Source organism: Hemiscyllium ocellatum, chromosome 19, assembly GCF_020745735.1.
Source record: "Hemiscyllium ocellatum isolate sHemOce1 chromosome 19, sHemOce1.pat.X.cur, whole genome shotgun sequence".
NCBI lineage: Eukaryota > Metazoa > Chordata > Chondrichthyes > Orectolobiformes > Hemiscylliidae > Hemiscyllium > Hemiscyllium ocellatum.
In genome coordinates this window covers 45,565,026-45,586,675 of record NC_083419.1, presented here as the reverse complement: position 1 = coordinate 45,586,675, position 21,650 = coordinate 45,565,026, and the positions used below count along the sequence as shown (strand labels likewise).

General features: G+C 40.1%; 1 protein-coding gene across 1 annotated transcript in view; it reads right to left on the bottom strand.

The window, feature by feature from the left end:
- The window catches only part of LOC132825070 (voltage-dependent calcium channel subunit alpha-2/delta-4-like), a 477,734-nt gene that overhangs the window by 309,024 nt on the left and 147,060 nt on the right, over positions 1-21,650 (bottom strand). The window contains exons 14-16 of the mRNA XM_060840078.1: positions 17,853-17,930; positions 11,159-11,239; positions 8,849-8,923 (exon numbers count right to left, since the gene is read on the bottom strand). Coding sequence (XP_060696061.1) covers positions 8,849-8,923; positions 11,159-11,239; positions 17,853-17,930 — 234 coding nt within the window. The remainder of the gene's footprint in view (positions 1-8,848; positions 8,924-11,158; positions 11,240-17,852; positions 17,931-21,650) is intronic.

Genomic DNA, 21,650 nt, shown 5'->3' with positions numbered 1-21,650 from the left:
AAAGATAATACAGCAAAACCAATACAGATCAGCGAGCCCAGGGGTGATAGCTGAACAAGACTTGGGTGAGTAAGGACACGGGCAAGAGTTTTGGATGAGCTTAAATTTAGAGATCACAGAATGGAAGGATGGTCAGATGGTATTGGAATAGTCAAGTTTAGGGATAACAAAGGCATGGTGAAGATTTTAGCAGCAGATAAGCTGAAATAGGAATCAAGTAAGGTGATTTTACAAAGGGCACAGGATGTGGAGGTGCCGGTGTTGGACTGGGGTGGACAAAAATGCCTTCACCTGATGAAGGAGCAGTGCTCCAAAAGCTTGTGATTTCAAATAAGCCTGTTGGATTATAACCTGGCGTCATGTGACTTCTGCCTTTGTTCCAGAGGGAAAAATTTTAGTGATGTCTCATATACTTGGTCAGAAGTTCATTTCAGGATTAAACGAGTTGTTAACAGACTGGTTTAGTATCAGATAGTTAGCTTAGGCAGAGACTGAAGAGAGCTAGGAAATGGAAGTAGGATTAGAGACTAAAATCTACTGTTTTAGACTCGTCAATGTTTAACTGGATGAAATGCATGCATTTCCTTAACTGGATGTTGGGCAAATAAGCTGATAATTTACCAGTAGCAGTGGAGTCAAGACAGATGGCTCTCAGATACAGCTGGATACCATTTGAATGTGAAAACTGACACTATTAATTTGAATAATGCCAGGGAGGACAGCATGAAGAAACAGGAGAAGGCCAAAGAGAACTAGTGGCAGACACCAGAGGTATCAGTAGAGGAAGAGGAGGGGAAACCATTGAAAGAGATAGTTTGGCTATGATTAAACAGATCAAGAATGCAAGCTTGTTAGAAATTTTGTGCTTCTATCCACTTTGTGGTTAGCAAATTAGACACCTCAGCCCCTTTAAGATAATGAGCCTCACCTCTGCCCTTGAATCCCACCCCCCCAATTGCAACAAGGACAGAACCCCCCCCAAATCCTCACATTCCACCCCACCAACCTCTGGATAGATCACATCATCCCCTGCCATTTCCGCCACCTACAAACAGACCCCGCCACTAGAGAAACATTACCCTCCTCACCCTTACTGTGTTCCAGAGAGACCATTCCCTTTATGGCTCCCTTGTTAAGTCCACAACCCCACCAATCCACCCTCCATTCCGGCACCTTCCCCTGCCACCGCAAGAAGTACAAAACCTGCGCCTACATCTCCCTCCTCACCTCCATCCAAGGTCCCAAAGAATCATTCCACATTGGACAGAGATTTACACGTACTTCCACACACATTATCTACTGTGTCCGTTGCTCCCAGTGTGGTCTCCTCTACATTGGGGAGATAAGATGCCAACTTGTGGAACATTTCAGGAACATCTCTGGGGCGCATGCATTAAACAACCACACCATCCCATGGCTGAACACTTTAACTTACTCTCCCACTCCGCCAAGGACATGCCAGTCCCGGGCCTCCTCCACTGCCAAACCCTACCACCTGACGGCTGGAGGAAGAACACCTCATCTTCCACTTTGGGATCCTCCAACCACATGGGATCAATGTGGATTTCACCAGTTTCCTCATTTCCCCTCCCCCCACCTTATCCCAGATCCAATCTTCCAACTCGGCACTGCCCTCTTGAACTGTCCTACCTGTCCATCTTCCTTTCCATCTAACCGCTCTACCCTCCTCTCTGGTCTATCACCTTCACCCCACCTTCATCTGCCTATTGCATTCTCAGCCAACTTACCCCCAGCCCCACTTCCCACCCTCCCATTTATCTCTCTGCCCCCTTGGGCCACAAGCCTCATTCCTGATGAAGGGCTTATGCTTGAAACATCGATTCTCCTGCTCCTCGGATGCTGCCTGACCAGTTGTGCTTTTTCAGCACCACACTCTTCGACATTGATCTCCAGCATCTGAAGTCCTCACTTTCTCCTTTAAGATAATGGCCTGATTTCAAGGCCATTAAAAAGGAAACAAAATTGCATTGAAATGCTGTTCTTCATCAAAGCAAGATTTGAATTCTCACATGGTCTGTGATTCACTGTTCCCATCCAGTTGGGGAACACATCAGCGGTCCGGGACATTCAACCTCAGACCTTCCTCTAAGGCGAACTTCTGGACAAGCAATAATATAAAGTGGCCAAGCAGAGGCTGATAGCGAATTTCAGGACCCACAGGGATGGCCTCAACCGGCACCTTGGGTTCATGTCACACTATTGGTGACCCTACTGCACTATACATTCTCTCTCACACACACACACACACACACACACACACACTCACTCTGTCTCTCCTGCATGTGCACACATATAACTTCATAGGGTGAATATGTATTTGCGGCATTACATTTCATTTTGCTCAAAAACTGCATAAATCCGTGGAAGTCCTATAATTCTATAATTCCTACTTTAGAAATAGAACCAGTTTGGCTCAACATTGGGACACAGGCAGACTTTAAACTCACACCTTTAATTGATTGTCTGAGCTGAGATGGCACCTATTGTTAGAAAACCTGAAGCTACCTTGAGAATAAAACTTAGATGAAGTTCTGAGATTTACATATTAAAGAATCAAAACTAGCATATCCCATTCTAAAAGATGGACGACATAATCCAAAATTTGTTTAATATGTCATTACAGTCCATGATCCTGTAACCCGTTTGCTATAAATTCTGTGTCTTGTGGTCCTGTTCCACAACCACCAGATGATGAGGCAGTGCCTCAAAAGCTAGTGCTTCCAAATAAATCTGTTGGACTACAACCTGGTGTTGTGTGATTTTTAACTGTGTTTCAGAGGTGATACGTGAGCTTAGCACAGATCCACAGTTGTGCTTTTTTTCACTCATACTAACCAATGGAAAGAAAAACAGAAAATGCTGGAAATACTCAGCAGGTGAGGTTGATTTGGAGGAGAAACAGACCTAATGTTCCAAGTAAATGACTCTATCACCCAAACATGAACAAAGGTTTGCTTATTCTGCAGAACTTCCCCAAGCTTCTGGGTTGTCACAGAGACACTCAATGCTTCTCTTCATAGATTGTGGGCACTGCTGGCATTTGACGTGTATTTCTAATTAAAATTCAGAAGGTGGTGAGCAGTTGTCTTCTTGAACTGTTATAGTCCATACAGTATAGATGCACCCACAATGCTGTTGAGGAGTGAACTCCAGGATTTCGACCTAATAACAGTGAAGGAATGGCAAGATATTGCATCATAGAAAGGAACTTCAAAGGAATCCTTATTCTTCAAGGAAGAACTGACTATGGATTTGGATGGTTTGTCAAGGGATTCTTGGTGGATTGCTGCGTGACATCATATAGATGGTACACAATGCTTCCACTGTGTTGGACAGCAGAATGTTTAAGGCAGCAGCTAGGAAATTGACCACACAAGATACTTTGTCCGAGATGATAGAGCTTCTTGTCGATTGTTGAAGCTGCACTAATCCAGACAAATAGAGAGTATTCCATCCCACTCCTGATTTATACCTTTTTGATGCCGAAGATTTGTGTATCAATCAGGAGCTCACTAACCGAAGAACTTACCAGTCCCTGATCTCCTCATGTAGCCACAGTATTTATGTAGCTAGTTCAGGTCAGTTTTTGGTCAAGAGTAACTCCCATGAGGTGGGGAGTTCATTGATGGTAATGCCACTGACTGTCAAAGAGAGATGGTTAGATTTTCTCTTGTTAGAGATGGTCATTCCTTGGCACACAAATGTTCCTTACTAATTATTAGATCAAGCCTGAACATTGTTCAGATCCTGCTGCATATGAACATAGATGGTTTGAGCATCTGAAAAATGAGCAATTACCAGCAAACATCCCCACTTCTAACCTGAAAATGGAGGGAAGGTCATTGGTGAAGCAGCTGAAGGTGGTTGGGCCTTGGACATTATCCTAAGGGCCCCCTGCAGAGATGTCTAGAGATGACTGACCTCCAATAAGCAAAATCATCTTGATTTTAATTATGTATGACTCTAACAAATGGAGACGATCCCCCCAAAATCCCAGTGACGTTAATTTTGCTCAGGCTCTTTGATACTAAATTTGGTTAAATGCTGCCTTAATGTCAAGGGCAGTCATGTTGGCCTTACATCTGATGTTGAGCTCATTTATTCTTGTTTAGACATATGCTAGTAATGAAGTCAGGATCTGAAAGTTTCTAGTGGAACCCCAACTGGTTAGGGTAGTGCTGTGTAAGTGCTGCTTGATAATGCTAACAATACCATCTTCCATCATTTTGTTGGTGATCAAGAAGAGAATGTCAGGAATATAATCAGCCAGATTAGCTTTGCTTTTAAACACTAGCACATTTTTAGTTATGCGCTAGTGCTTTTTGTATTGGTTGGTCAGGTGCTGGGATAGAAATGTCCTGCACAATGTCGGGGAGGTTACCAGGGCCTTTACTGTAACTAGTGCCTTCAGCTGGTTCTTGACACCATGTGAAATGAGTCAAATTGGTTACAGACTGGCCTGAGGTTAAAAAAAAAATCTAAACCAAGGTTCTTTTTAAGATAAAAAGGATTTAAGTAATGAAAACTGAATTAAGCCACTTTTACAAGTTTAAAAGAATGTTTTATTTGTGCCTCAAAACACGCAAGGTTTATAAAAATGACATTATTTGCACTGTTTTATGTGTTTATGTTCCCTCATCTTTCACGTTTGGTTTCTGTTCCAGATTGTCAGAAATCACAAGATGTTATCTTCCAATTATTGTAATGGGACCATAACCGTACTCCAAACTTTATGCTTATAAACTTTTTCGGCAATTTTTGTTTGAGGCAACATAAGTCTGCAGCACTGCACTGGAAAAAATGTTCCAAAAATATCAGCAATAAAAAAGGAATACACTTTATCTCTATAATGAAGCAGTTTGCAAAGGTGATAAATTTGTCATTCACCACCAAACTCAAATTTTAATAAACTTTATTCCAAACTTCACCATATCTGTGAATTCTAACAGCTTCCAATTGGAGCATGAGAGATTGCAATAGAAAGGTTTGGAGGAAACACCATGATTAAAATAACGCCTTATGTCAAATAAAATGCACAGAGGGTTAGGATATGGATTGATTGCAGTGTGAATGTCTAATCTCAACCATTAGGGAAACCAGAATAACAGAAGATTCTCACTTACATATCGTATTTGGAAAAGGATATTTGGAACAGGAAAATAATGGCTGAGAAATTCTCGGAAAGTATTTTGCTCTGTTTCCCTAGTTTTTTGGATATATGCCAGAAACTCTCTTTTACCACCACATCCAAGGCAATCTGATTAGCAACAAAAACAGAAGTTGCTGGAAAAGCTCAGCAAGTCTGACAGCATCTGTGAAGAGAAGTCAAATTTAATGTTTAGGGTCCAGTGACCATTCCTCACTAGCTAGTCAGAAGCTCAAATCATTGAAGTTAAAATAAATACAGAAAGCTATGGATGAATTTGCCCCTCTTTAGTATACATATTGTGATATGCAACCTGGACGTGCCTGGTCAGCTTGAGGTGGCAGTACACTTTCCTTAGTCCATCTCTTGAATGATTGAAGCATCTGGCCACATCAGCATCACACTGCTGTCTTCTACTTAAGGTTGCTGGCTGCCTCTTTATTGAGAAGGAGAGCCCTATTGTGTTGTTCAGAAACCATATGTAACCAGCTTACTCTTTTAAAAACGTGATGTGAAGGTGCTGGTTTTGGATGGGGTGGATGAAGTCAAAAATCACACAGCACCAGATTACAGTCCAACAGGTTTATTTGGAAGTTCTAGCTTTCAGAGCGCTACTCTGATGAAGAGCAGCATTCTGAAAGCTAGTACTTTTAAATGTCCAATGCACCACAAACTCCAGAATTAATGACTCAAGCCTAAAATACAAATTCTGCACATTTGCCTCATACAGCTTATGATACGACCAACCTATTGTCTTTCCCTCACTGCCACCACAGTCCTCCAGCTATTCAACTGTGGGAGGCTCACACCCAAAAACAATGTAACACAATTGCTGTTGCCTTTTTTTCTTTCAGGAAAATATGGCATAAAATAGAAAGGAGCATAGCAGAACCAGTTGAGGCCAAAGATTTGTGTGTCAGAACCACAGACTAAGTGGGGCCTGCAGAGTTGTCCATAATCTAATAATTTGTAACATTTGTACAACTTATAGATTTCAAGTGATTGGATTGAAAATAGCCAGTAGCTCACCTTTAAGAAAGCTTTTGCTGAAAATGTTTTAAATAAAATTGAGAATGGTATTACCTACAAAAGTCAGGTTCTGTAATTTGGATAATATCTGGAGCTGGTGTGCATATAGTGAGATAGCAGGAACAATTGTACTGCAACCAAAGCAGGGAGGAAGGGTAACAATGATGGAGGCTCAACACCAGGAATGAGGGTACGTATTGGTTGTGATGCAGAATAATCAAATGAAGACTTCACTGGGGTGGGCTACAGAAGAAGGCTGATAGGTACGTATTCAGAATCACTTGATAGATTGGAAGCTTGCCAAATAACCAACATTCCAAATGACCAACTAAAGGTCAGCACATCTTGAAACCATCCTTTCCAGCATGGAAAAGGTAATCACATTGACAAACTCATCTATGGAGTATATCTTGAAGCAGAATCTGATGACTAATGTCACAATATCCATCACAGTATAAGGAATATGCATTTGACATGTTGTTAATTGGTGTTCAACCAATGTTCTATAATCTCAGCAGCTCCAATAAAAACTCAAACTGCCTAAACATGCCTTAATATAGAAAGAGGTACCAATGCATTCACTGCTGTATTTACATTCAACATCAGGATTACAGCAGTAACTATGTCCTCTTTACAATGCTGGGAAGAGAACATCCCATTCCACAAAAGCTAGTTCTTGACTAACCCCACTTCCAATTCTGCCTGATCTGCATTCACTAACAATACAAAACTTGCTGATCTGACTGAATTTGGAGACAGGAGGAAGTGATCTGCAAGGTGACATGATGTTGAGCCAAACTCAGTAAAGGCTTCAGATAAATCAACAAGAAGCAGTAGACAAAATGGTATCATAGTACTCTTGGAATCTGTTGTCCAACAGATAAGTTGGAGAGTTATCTGCAGGTATGGCCTCCTGTTGAGTCATTTTTCCTCACATACTCCTTCTTCTGGAAGTTATACTAGATTAGTGAATCCTCCAATCATTCTCCAAATTACCATGATACCAAGAGGCAGGAATACTTGGTTGCTCATCTCTTGAAATTACCACATTTGCACAACTTCTTAAGCTATCAAAAAACACTTTCGTATTAAACTCTTGTAAACCATTAAAACTTTTGGTAAGTACGAAAGAGTGCCCAAGACATGTAGAATTACAGAAACGGCTAGGATATATAAACAGCTACTAGTTAATCATCCCTTTGAATAGTGTCAATGGGGTTTTCTTGAATGCACGTTCAAGTATGTGAAGTCAAGAGTATACATGTGGACTGGAATGTGAGGCTTCAAAAATGACATGCTGGTGCTAAATCAGCATTGTACCCACATTGATGCCACCACATCTGCTGAATTCTAGTGGAACTTATGAGCACAAGCAAATCCATTTACCAAACTTTTCACATCAGAAGTGTGTGCATTGCGCGGGGCATCCTTTTGGAATTTTAAGAAGCCGCTTAATGACCTAAAAGATGGCGGCTATTTAGCCCAAACTTGTGTGCAGTGAACTTATTGTAATAGCCAGGTGTCCCTCATAGATTATGAGTTCCCTGACTGGGGCTGTTAATCTGTCGAATCGGACAGCCCTGGCTGATAGATAAGAAGTGTCAGTTATCTTGTTCTTTCTCAGAACTGGCTCTGAGGTAACTAGATCATTGTCAAGGACTTTCCATGTGTAAATAATAGGTGACTTAGTGACAGGATAGCCTCTCTAGAGTTATTTCATGCAGTACTTCTAGTTATCTCATTTTGGTTTTATATACTGCTGTATTCAATTAGAAACCTTTGCCCTCAATTTAAGAATGCAGCCTGAAAAGTCCTTTCTAACTTATAAGAAAGAAATTCCTTAATATACATTTGAATGCGTGTATTTACTGATATACAACTTACCTTTGCTGTTACCTTAATATCCGCAAAGAAAACCCTGGCAACGTTGTATGCTAAACACACATTAATGGGAGGTAAGAAGAAGTAATATTGTTTGCAAAATATTTATTTAACATAAAATGATGTACCAAAGTTATCCAGTACTGCATTCACATTCAATACCAGGTTAATAGCAGTCACTCTGCCACTTTTCTGCTGAGAAAGCAACATCTCTTATCTGAAAAGCTTTTTCTTTCAATGAACCTTCTTATACCTCTTACTGATCTGCATTCACTAACATTACAACACTTACTGGCCTGACAGAATTTGAAGATGAGAGGAAATGGACTTTAAGGAAAAGTGACATTGAGCCTGGCTCAGTAAAATATCCAGGTAACTCTGATTTTGTAAATTTTACTCTTTCTTTGTTTGCAACAGAGTGTAGAAGATAAATCAACAATTCAGGGAGACCTCTGAACAAATTAGAAAACTTAGAAAGTGCGAAAGGGCTTCCTCAAAGTGGTTTCTGAAACAGATATCCAATTATTTATTTTATTGTTTACTGTCAATATGCATTTAAGCCTTTAAATTGCAGTTGAAATCTTTAAAAGATGTCACCATACGTTATTTCCCAGCCTTTGTCATCCGCAATTCTTTAGTATATGACCAAAGAATACAGACTGTTTAATAACATTTAGTATTTATCCCTTTCAAGAAAGTCAGTCTTTCCTTCTCTGTTATCCCCATTGCACACAATGGTTTGCATCAATATAAAATGACAAGATTACTTACTAAAGGTCGGAGATCAGGATGGGCCAGTATGTAACCATTATTGGTATTCAGGAATGCATAACCATGGACTCCAAGCTGCAATATGTTAAAAGGAATAACAATTTAAAAAGCAGTGTAACAACAATATTTGCTCTAGACAACGTTTATCGTATTATGTGTCTTTGAGTTCAGTGGGTGCAAGAAAGGGAAGTTGCTCGCAGCGGAACTGGTTGAATGAAAGTAGAATGCCAGCAATGAAATAAATCCAGTAAGATAGAAAAGTACCAGTATGAACTAAGGGCCAGTATATCAATTTGAATCTCAAGTGACAAAATGAGTTGTAAAATAGATGAACTGGAGAGAAAGAACAACTCAGCTAACTAGATGGAGTGAAGGGGCAAGTGATTCCGAGGAGGGAAATTTGACTGTGATGCATTTGAGTAAACTAGATCTGATTGGTCTCTTGTGAACCTAAGAAAGCTAAATGCTTTGGATTTCCTAATTGTTGAATACTAATCCACAACTTGTAAAATGTATGAGTGTTTCTTCAGGACTATGAAGGTGTGTGGTTTATCATAGAATATTTCAGTCAGGTTGATGGCAGGATATTTAGAATGGTGGACACTTTACATAATGATGGCTGCTATAGTTTGAGCCAGTGGACCTCGTTGTGCCTCATAAGAGGGTTTTTTTTGCAATAAAAAATGTATTTGCTTTCCATTAAAAATTCCTTACTCTGATGCCCAAAACTGAAAGTCTAAAATCTGAGTTGCTAAAAAAGTGAAGGTTTTAAAGGCTCAAGAAAGATTATAAATAATTTCAACCTTCAGAAAGGTGGCTGGGAAACAAATAACAGGGGAGAACAAAAGGATATCAATCAAAACCCAGCCCGAAATAGTGTCTGTTGGCCAATATCGGAGCAGTGCTATCCTGACCCGGAGGAGCCTTGGCCTTTCTGACGCTCAAAGCAACCATCCCCATCATAAAAGTGTGGTCAAAGTTTGCCAGAAAGAAGTGACTGGGTTCAACCAGTATCTATTTAGGAACAGATATGGAAGAAAATAGTACACTTAAAGGAATCTAGGAAGATAATGCTACCCTAAAATATCATGTATTAGGTAGTTTTTCAAGTTTTCATGGTGTAAGTCAAAACCTTGCAGCAAAAGTATCCTCACATTGCGACAGGCTGGGCTTCAAGTTGTCAGTTGGCTGAAAGTGCCCCACAGTAAATATACTGTTAAATAATTTTAGCCTTTATGGCCCTAGAGGAAGTATTAATGAATCAGTGTTCTGTGAATAATTGAATATTCAAAAGTCAACAAGTTCATAGCTCCTTCAAACTGGAGTCGCAGGTAGATAGGATAGTGAACAATATGTTTGGTATGCTTTATTGGTCAGAGTATTGAGTACAGGAGTTGGGAGGTCATGCTGCAGCTGTACAGGACATTGGTTAGGCCACTATTGGGATAGTGTGTGCAATTCTGGTCTCCTTCCTATCGGAAGGATGTTGTGAAACTTGAAAGGGTTAAGAAAAGAGTTACAAGGATGTTGCCAGGGTTGGAGGATTTGAGCTATAGGGAGAGGCTGAACAGGCTGGGGCTGTTTTCCGTGAAGCATCGGAGGCTGAGGGGTGACCTTATTAAGGTTTATAAAATCATGAGGGGCATGGATAGGATAAATAGACAAAGTCTTTTCACTGGGGTTGGGGAGTCCAGAACTGGAGGGCATAGGTATAGGGTGAGAGGGGAAAGATATAAAAGACACCTAAGGGGCAACGTTTTCAAGCAGAGGGTGGTACATGTATGGAATGAGCTGCCAGAGGATGTGGTGGAGGCTGGTACAATTGCAGCATTTAAAAGGCATTTGGATGGGTATATGAATAGGAAGGATTTGGAGGGATATGGGCTGGGTGCTGGCAGGTAGAACTAGGTTGGGTTGGGTTCTCTGGTCAGCATGGACAAGTTGAACCGAAGGGCCTGTTTCTGTGCTGTACATCTCTATGACTCTATAACTAAACAATTAAGGCATAAAGGCAGAGGATAGTGCATATGCTCAATGATACCGCAATTGTTTGTCAACAAAATGCATTATAAGAATACAGTGTAAGAAGTGCAGGAAGATAAAAGAACACCTGGTTTTGAAAGGCTCCAGAAACACACAACTCATTGGAACATTGGTTGCATTTATTTACTGCTGAGTTGGCACACTTGATGCATTTTTCTTAAGTCTGACTGGCATTGAAAAATTATGTGATATGTTAACAATTAAGATGCTGTGGTTTATCTACAAATAACTCACTGATGAAAAACATTAATGCAGTTTAGAACGTACCTTATATCTCGGAGCTAACTTTAACAGCTCTTTCAGTGGGACATCTGTTCCTACAACTCCGAGAAGGATACCATGTGCTCTCTACAGGGAAAAAGAGTGTGTGAAAGGACAGGTTCAGTCACAATAAAAAAAAGTTTGAAGTTCAACACTACTTACTTTGTTCCATATTGCTGCTACTATAAATAATAGTCATCACATTGATTTTGAACCATCTCATAATGGGATAGAAATTGATTCACAGTGTTCTAAATCTGGGGTGATTGCCAACTTAGAGAAGAGATCCATGTGCACTTAGTGAAATCAGATTCAGGACACAGTGAAGAGACTGTGACCTGTAATTTGTGGGGTCAGGGTGAGGAAATTTTAGTCTGAGGTCATTAGTAATGTATTAGTGGTGACCTGAAAGTATTAGGGAACCTTGAGGACAAAATAAGACAAGGTTGTGAGATGTGAAAGCACTGAGACACCCTGCATGTATGAAACCAATCTCAGAATCGATAGCACCTGGGGATGTCTGAGGTGTGACAGCAATGGAATTAGGCTGAATTAATGCTAACTGAAATAATGAGAAGAAATGCAGTAGAGTGCTGTGTGACTGTGGAAACTAAAAGCAAGTTTCTGAAGCCTGTCTTGTTATATAGGGCTGAAACCTGAATAACATCAAGAGTGGAACAATGACTGAATACTAATGAGATTTGGATGCTGAAATCGATGTGTGAAATGATGAGAAAGAAGAAGATTAGGAACCAGTACTTTGGGGTGATTGAAGCATCAAAGGAAATAGCTGAGAAGAGATTAGACCATAAAACCATTAGACACAGGTGCAGAAGTAGGCCATTCAGTCCATCAAATCTACTTCATCATTCATTATGGTTAATTTGATAACCATTGACTGTAATTTCCTGCCTTTTCCCTACAGCCCTGGATTCCCTTACTGATTAAAAATGCTTCTCTCAGCATTGAATATGCTTAATGACCGAGCCTCTACAGCCCTCCATAGTGGAGAATTCTATAGATTCATTAGTCTCAGAGAAGAAAGTCCACCTCATTTCTAGCTTAAATGTGCAATCCCTTATTCTAAGATTATGTCCTTTGGTCTGAGGCTTTCCCTTAAAGGGAAACAACATTTTTGTATCTTGTCTGTCATGTCCCCTCAGAATCTTCTATATTTCAAAAGATCACCTCTCATTCTTCTAAATTCCAATCAGTTCAAGTCCAACCTACTCAACGTCTCAGAAGACAGATCTCTATACCAGGTCTATAGACTATAGCTGAGTGAAACTTCACTTGTTTGCCTCCAAAACCAGTATATCTTTCCTTAGATAAGCGTCCAAAATTGTTCACAGTACTGTAGTCTGACAAATACCTTGCATAGCTTTTGCAAAACCTTCTTACTTTTATATTACATTTTCCTTTGAAATAAGAGTCAAGATTCCATTTGTCTTCCGCCTTGGATCATAGCTTTCTGCGATAAATGTACGAGGACTTCCAAATTCCTCTGTTCTGCAGTCTCTCTCTATTTAAATAATATTCAGCTCTTTATTCCTCCTGCCAAATACATAACCTCAGATTTTTCCACATTATATTCCATCTGCTAAGTTTTTGTCTATTCACTTAAGTATAACAAAAATCCCATATAGACTTGGTGATCCTGACCATAGAATCAAAGAGTCATCGAGATCTACAGCATGGAAACAGACCCTTTGGTCCAACTCAATCATGCTGACCAATTATCCCAACCTAATGTAGTCCCATTTGCCAGCACCTGGCCCATTTCCCTCTAAACCCTTCCTATTCATATAACCATCCAGGTGCCTTTTAAATGTTGCAAGTGTATCAGTCTCCACCACTTCCTCAGGCAGCTCATTCCATACATGCACCACACTCTGCGTGAAAATGTTACCCCTTGGGTCGCTTTTCTATCTTTTCCTTCTCACCCTAAACCTATGCTCTCTAGTTCTGGGCTCTCCTATCCAGGGAAAAGACTTTGTCGATCTATCCTATCCATGCCCCTCATGATTTTATAAACCTCTATAAGGTCACCCCTCATCCTCAGACACTTCAGGGAAAACAGCCCCAGCCTATTCAGCCTCTCCCTATAATTCAAATCCTCCAACGCTGGCAACATCTTTGTAAATCTTTTCTGAAGCCTTTCGAGTTTCACTACATCCTTCCAATAGGAAGGAGACCAGGATTGCACACAATATTCCAACAGTGGCCTAACCAAAGTCCTGCACAGCCGTAACATGACCTTCCAACTCCTGTACTCAATACTCTGACCAATAAAGGAAAGCATACCAAACCTCTTCTTCACTATCCTATCTACCTGCGACTCCACTTCCAGGGAGATATGAACTTACACTCCATGGCCTCTTTGTTCAGCAACACTCCCTTGGACCTTACCATTAAGTGTATAAGTGCTGCTCTGATTTGCTTTTCCAAATTGCAGCACCTCTCACATTTACCTAAATTAAACTCCAGCTACCACTCCTCAGCCCATTGGCACATCTGATCAGGATCCCATTGTAATCAGAGGTAATCTTCTTTGTTGTCCATTACATCTACAATTTTGGTGTCATCTGCAAACTTACTAACTATACCTCCTATGTTCATTAGTAATAGAGTCATACAATACAGAAACAGACCCTTTGGTCTAACTCATCCACACCGACCATCACAATCTAACCTAGTTCCTTTTGCCAGCATTTGACCCATATCCCTCTAAACTGGGAAACTGGAACTCACTGCCTAGATGATTGGTAGAGACAGAAACTCTCATGACATTTAAAAGTATTTCGATATTCACTTGTGATGCCAAGGCATATAAGGAAATAGTCCAATGGCTAGAAAATTAGATTAGACTAGTTAACTGGTTGTCTTTGACAGGCACAGACTTAATGGATCAAGGGACCTTTTTCTATGCTGTAGATCTCTATGACTCAAATTACCTCTGAAAGGCTAATATTGAATCTGTATCCACCACCATAGCAGGCAGTACAATTTAAATCCTAATCATGCTTGTGTTATGAAAGATTTTCCCTCATTTCACTTCTGAAACTTTTGCCAGTCACATTAAATCCTTGTTGATGGTTTTTGATGGTTTTTGATGAATTGGGAATAGATTCTTTTAATTTCATTCTTTTTAAAACCTCAATGATTTTGAACGCCTCTATCAATTTCCTGCTCAATCTTCTCAGATAGGATTACAGCCCCTGTTTGTCTACCATTAGAACCATTCTAGTAAACCCTCTCCAAATCCTTCATGTCCTTCCTAAAGTGTAGTACCTTGAATTTAACTAGGCTTATCATAACCTCCTGGCATATACACACTGTAGGCTTACCTATGCAGGCGGAGACTGAGAAAAATGTATTTGGAGCCTATTTGAATTGCAGCACCTAAAGGCTCCTTATTTACCCTATGGCTGCAAAACCTAAAATATCTTCCCCATTGTTGCCAAATCTTTTGTTATGAGCCAGGATAGACCCTCCTCAAAATATTTTAAGAACGCAGCCTAGGGCCTCACATTTTCTTATTTTAAAGGTAGATGTGAAGTGAGTGTTCCAGGTCTGATGTAACTGGTCAAACTACTCAAATTTAAGTAAAACAGAATTCATTTAAACACTACAATTAAAATACAAATGAAAGAAAGCAGAATTTAGAATAACTTAACTATTGGAAAACTTAACTGACCCAATACAGCAACTATTACTAATTAACTGTTCCAAACCAATAACATCCCATAAACACATCCTTGGCAAAAAGGTAAATTCAAATACTGATTCTTAGAGGCAGGAGGGAACAACATCCAAAGAGATTTCAGAAGAAAGTCGGAGGAATTCTTTCCTGAAACTTGCAACTCCCTTGGACTCATACATCTTGTGACTGCTACAGCCAAAAGCAAACTAGAGAAAACCTAAACTGGGAGTACTGGCCATTCCCCTTCCATTGTTAAACTAGACTCTTCAGCACTTCTACCTTTACACTGCATGTGTCAATTTAAAGCACTGCCACACCTGGCTACTGCCTTTTCTTCATATTCTCTGACCTTTTCCCCTTTAATTGCAGTTACCATGTGCTGGTTTATTCCCCTCCTCCAATTTCCACTGTCGATTACTCATGCCTTTTCCAATATGGCTACTCTAAAGGTCTTTCAACACTGCATGCAATCATCTGATCCTACGCTTCCTCATCACTTTCTTCTTAGTGATCTTATCTCCATCTGCAACAGATGGCCATATCATTTGAACAGAATGGCAACCTGGAACTGATGGAGTGCCACATGGATTAATGCTAAAGCTATAATCATTTACAATGTTTATTGATGACTTGAATGAGGAAAGTGAACGAGCTATAGCCAAGTTTGTAGATGACAGAAAAATAAGTGGGAAGGTAAGAGGCATGATTAGTACATTTGCAGATAACACCAAGATATGTGTTGTAGTGGACAATGAAGAAGATTATTTTGAAGCACAATTGGTCCTTGATCAGATGGGCCAATGGGCCTAGGATTGAAAAAATGTGAGGAGTTGCATTTTTGCCAGGAAAACCAAGGCAGGACTTACACAATTCATGGTAAGGCTCTGGGCAGTTCTGCTAAACAGACAGACCACTGGATGCAGGTGCACTGTTCCTTGAAAGTGGAGTCACAAGTAGACAGAGTAGTTAAGAAGGTGTTTGGCACGATTGCTTTCATTGGTCAGTGCATTTAGTATAAGAGTTGGGATATCATGTTGCAGTTGTACAGCACATAAGTGAGGTTACTTTTGGAATACTGTGTTCAATTCTAGTCTCCCTGCTTAGGAAGGATGTTGTTAAACTTGAGAGAGTGCAGAAAAGATTGACAAGAATGTTAGTTGGAATGGTGGGTTTGAGCTATAGGGAGAGGTTGAATAAGCTGGGGCATTTTTCCCTGGAGCATTGGAGGTTGAGGTGTGACCTTGTAAAGGGTTATAGATTCATGAGGGGCATGGACAGGGTGAATAACAAGACCTTTTTCCTAGGGTGAGTGAGTCCAAAGCTAGAGGGCATAGGTTTAAGGTGGGAGGGGAAAGACTTTAAAAAGGACCCGTGTATGGAACAAACTGCCAGAGAAAATGGTGGAGGTGGGTACAATTACATCATTTAAAAGGCACCTTGATGGGTATCTGAATAGGTAAAATTTAGAGGGATATGGGCCAAATGCTGGCAAATGGAACTGAGTCAGATTGGAATGCCTGGTTGATACATATGAGTTGGACCAAAGCATGTTTCCATGCTGTATGACTCTATGACTAAACGTCCCCAATCCAGGCAATGTGCTGGTAAATCGCCTCTGTACCCTCTCCAGTACAATCAAGCAATAAGATGTGAAATGTGCCACGGACTTCGTCCCAAGCTTACTGGTTGTGAAACAATGTACCTGTTAATACATCCATCCAGCTTATACATATGCTCTGCCTTCTGCCTGGGTCAGGATAAGATCATTAGATCTTATTCTGCCATACATATACCAGTGAAAAAAAGGCCAACAATTTTCCATACCTGAACACTACTTCCCTCCACCACCAAACATATTCCCTGCTCTACACTAAAACAGTCTTTCATCATCTCCAATCCTGCTAGACTACCTTCCTCCCAAACTCCCCTCCTTCCCCTAACACTGGATTCAACAGTTACCCTACTCTGCTAAACCTTATTTCTCCCACCCATCCCAATCTGCCCTAAACAATGCATCATTTACCTGGCCCTTGCTTCCTTTCACCTTGATATCCTACCCACTAGCACCCTACTCACTTCCCATTTGATATCCTACCTACCTTGCACCCCAATCCCTGGTATCCAGTCCCAACCCAGCTGGCACTCTGTTTACATGACATGCCATTTTTTCATCCTGCTTCCTACCCTCTAGCAGGAATGTTACCTGACACCCTACCACCTGGCACACTACCGACTTTGCACCCTATACCCTATTCATCTGGCATCATACCCTGACATTCTATTCCTTATCCACCAGACACTCTATTCTTCTACCCATCTAGCACAGTAACCTCCCTTGGTCTTGCCTTGTGTACTCACCACTTGACAGCAGCTTAAAAAACATGGCTAAATGTCAGAATATGGTAATTGATTGCTGTGAAAAGGGAATGTGGTTTACCCTTCCTTGAAATTTCTAAGCTATGAAAGAAGAAGTGTGGTTCCACAATTCTGAAGAAGTCCATATTGGAATCTCCCCTCGAAGTACTGAGCTTACTCCTTTTATGAGTAGAGTGGCAAACTAGTATTCCTCAGAAAATCAAGTCCATTACCCACTTTTTAACTTTGTAGATTATTTTTCCAAAATTATACATAAAATATCATATTGTGAACATTAGTAATGCATAAATACACAATGCAAAAGGTGGGCTTGTCAAATATGGCTGCTTGAAAGACCCAGTAAATTTTATGAATCCAACAGGTTCACAGTGCTGTCAATTCCATTACTGCGCCATCAGTAATAATAATCGTTTTAAGGCTCGGATGAAAGTACCTTTTCTTCTGGATTAAAACAGAGGAATTGTATCCCATACAGTATTTGCATCTCAATCTCTGTCTATTCCTCTAACCTTCAATTCAAGTTTCAATCCAAAAGAGGTTTAACCTGTTTGCACTTTTATTATCTAATGTATATCATATGCAGAGACGGAGCAGAAACAGAAGCTGAATACATCTACTCACAGTTTCATTCTTTCTGCTAAAGACTGGCATTGCCACTGTTGTCATGAGGAGCAGACTATGTGCTGCTGATTGAAATAGCTGTTATAAGTAGATAATCAATTATTAATAAAAACGAATGACCACATGAACAACAATCTATACATAGAGCAGAAAAGTTGTATTTGTCAAATCAATAGTAATAAATAGTTCTCATATCAACGAATTACATAAAATTATGTTAAACTTATTTTGTGACAATTCTAAGAGGTGTGAAAATATTCAAAAGTAATAATGCAATTTCATACAATTCACGGAAAATGCTATTCAGAGAATGTCAGGCAGCACTTTTTGTGAGATGGGAATACTTCCAATTCATGCAGTGTCTGTAATTATATAAGGGGTGAAAAGGTTTCTCTTTCTTCTGAAAACTTCTCAGGGGAGATGCATGATTCAGATGTACTGAATTGCAAAATGCCACATGAGCTAACAAATCATAGGATTATTTTCTAAAACCCAGAAAAGATCTTTTGGCTCAACAAACTTATTTACACCAAACCTGCATGAGTGAAAGAAATAGAAAATATGACATGTTCTGTAGAATTCCTTTATTACAATACACTTTCTCCAGGAAAAGAATAGCTTGCAACATTGAGTTGCCTACAAAATGTTCAATTTTAATTTCTCATTCCTTAAGTAAACAAAATTGCAGTGACGTGTTGTAGAAAGTGTAATGTCTCTGCTAATGAAACACTGCTTCATAATAGAACATAGAACAATACAGCACAGAACAGGCCCTTAGGCCCACGATGTTGTGTTGAACATTTGTCCTAGCTTAAGCACCTATCCATGTACCTATTCAATTGCCGCTTAAAGGTCACCAATGATTCTGACTCTGCCACTCCCACAGGCAGCGCATTCCATGCCCCCAACACTCTCTGGGTAAAGAACCTACCCCTGACATCCCCCCATACCTTCTACTCTTCACCTTAAAGTTATGTCCCCTTGTAATACTCTGTTGTACCTGGGAAAAAAGTCTCTGACTGTCTACTCTATCTATTCCCCTGATCATCTTATAAACCTCTATCAAGTCACCCCTCATCCTTCGCCGTTCCAATGAGAAAAGCCTAGCACTCTCAACCTATCCTTGTACAACCTATTGTCAATTCCAGGCAACATCCTGGTAAATCTCCTCTGCACCCTCTCCAAAGCTGCCACATCTTTCCTAAAATGAGGTGACCAGAACTGCACACAGTAGTCCAAATGTGGCCTTACCAAGGTCCTATACAGCTGCAACATCACCTCACGACTCTTGAATTCAATCCCTCTGATAATGAACGCTAATACATCATAGGCCTTCTTACAAGCTCTATCCACTTGAGTGGCAACTTTCAAAGATCTATGAACATAGACCCCAAGATCCCTCTGCTCCTCCACCTTACTAATAACCCTACTGTTAACTCTGTATTCCGCAATATTATTTGTGAAACCCAAAGTTTTTTTTGGAACTTTTAATTCCAAAATGAATTTAAAAATAACTGTTACAGAAAAAGAAAAATAATGGATTTAAATTCAGTAACCAATGAAATCCTGTAAGTCCAGTGTGGAACTAATGCAATGCTGCAGCAGTAAAGAGTCGGGGAAACTTCAAACAGGGACAGACTTAATAAGAAGAGATAATAAGGTGGCTGACTACATGTCCCCCTTCAGCACTGAGCCATCTTGTATAGGCATATCTGTTTTTACCCTTTGGAAATATACAAAAAATGGGATTCAAATTGATGCAACACTTGCCTGTGTGTGTTATTCACCAGCTGCCCTACTGTGTGCACTAGAGTGTTGAAAGAGCCATAGCATTTAGAAAAGCCATTTAAATACACTGCACTGCGCGTAAAACAAAGAGGAAAGATGTTCTCTCACTTGGTGCTGCCAGTCAGTTCAAAAGAAATCAGAACAAATGAACTTCAATCAACCTACCACTATATGGAGATCAAACGTTCTACTCTCAATGTCACTGCTATTAGTACTGTCCAATAAAAACCATAACATCTTCATACTTCACAAATAATTCAAAGACTGATTTTTTTTACTTTTATCTTTTTGGACTCACCTCTTATTTCTTCCCTGTATGTATATTTGCTGCATTATTATCTGTAGTCTCAGTCAGTTATTAATGGATTCAGTCTTTTTGTTAATTCAAGGAACCCTGATTAAATTGCTCCTTTTAAAACATAATCTCATTTCGGTCTGGGAGAAAAGGTATCCACAAAGGAAGAGATTTACGAAAAAAATATTGTTGTGATCAATTAAGGAGGTAGGCAAAAAACCAAGGGGAGCCAGTTTATCCTTCCTCACCTGGGAACTTAATGATCCAGGATATCCCTTTGGAATCATAAAACATTATGGAACCTCACCCAGAGTCTGGTCATAACAACACAATTAACATACAGCACAATGTTAAATACACACAACACAGCACAGTACAGTACAAAGGAATGACTTCTGAGTTCAGAATACAACACACAATAATGACAGCATATGCTGTGAGTTGTGGTTACCTCATGAGACTGTAGCAGTTAGCAGTGATGAGGTTAGGAATTAGCAGTAGTGTCGAGATGGAGGTAGAACAGAATGATGACAGTGGGAGGGAGTAAGTAGATTGCAAGTGAGAAGAGCAGACAGAATAACAAATGAAATTTTATAAAGTGATATTAGAACAATAAAAATGACCAATCAAATGTAATGCAATGTGACAGTAAATTGCAGGCATGTTCCATCTATCTTCCTGAGGGAAAATATTCAAATTAACCAATGATTTTCATGGGCACATTTTTTTGGCCATGCCATTGATATACTTATAAATGGGCAGTCTATAAAACTCTGTGGGTGACTTTTCTACCACCTACAGGTCTGTGATTTTATGGTCAGTGGATGAGATCTAGGGTGACCCATCAGCCTTTGCCCCAGTTGAGGTTTTTAAGTAGTCAATTAATTCTACTTAGGGTCACTTTAGGCTGCTGTTGCAAAATTGTGACTGGTAGGAGGTGGCTGATGTGGAAGCGAGGAGGGCCAGGGCCAGAGAGAGTGGCCTGGTGAAGTAGCTTTTCCCATACAGCAAAAATTAGATCTCCTTCACTGCCACTTTCTTGCAATCCAGCACCTCTTTTGAAACTGGGCACTCCTGCTCCACCTCACTGCTTTCCTCCATCCCAAATGCCTCCTCCCTCATCCATCCACCTTTCCACCACTTCCTGGGACCTCTAATATTTCCTCTGTTGTGAGACTGCTGTACTCACTTCTTTATGGACTGTAGCTTCTTGATGGCTGGGATTGCATGCATTTCCAGCAGTTCAATTACTCCCAACGTAATTATTGGGATCAGGGATCTACCATGGTAGCCTTTAGAGAAGGATCTTTCTCACTAGCTGAGGGCTGAGGGCTCCCCTGCAGCTGATTAATCTTCCTCGGAGCACTAATGCTTTACAGAGTGGGAGTACCCCACCAATCTTTCAGATAACAGAGGTGAGGGGAGGGGGGAGATAATTCAAACTGATTTTTTGATTCTGTGCTGTAGAACACACACCTTAGCAATGCTGAACTCAGTTGTATTGGAGCTATCTAATAACAATATAAATCATCTCTTTAAAGCAAAGAAAATGTTAAAAGGCATTCCTACAAAAGGGACAGCAACACTTGGTGAATAAGATTGAGTAAAATATTCAGACAGATGCAGGAAGGCTCAGTTGTAACTATATGTTTTTGGAAAAACTTTAGAACGTGGCATGGAATACATCAAATTGGAATGATTTTGGAATGGGGTTG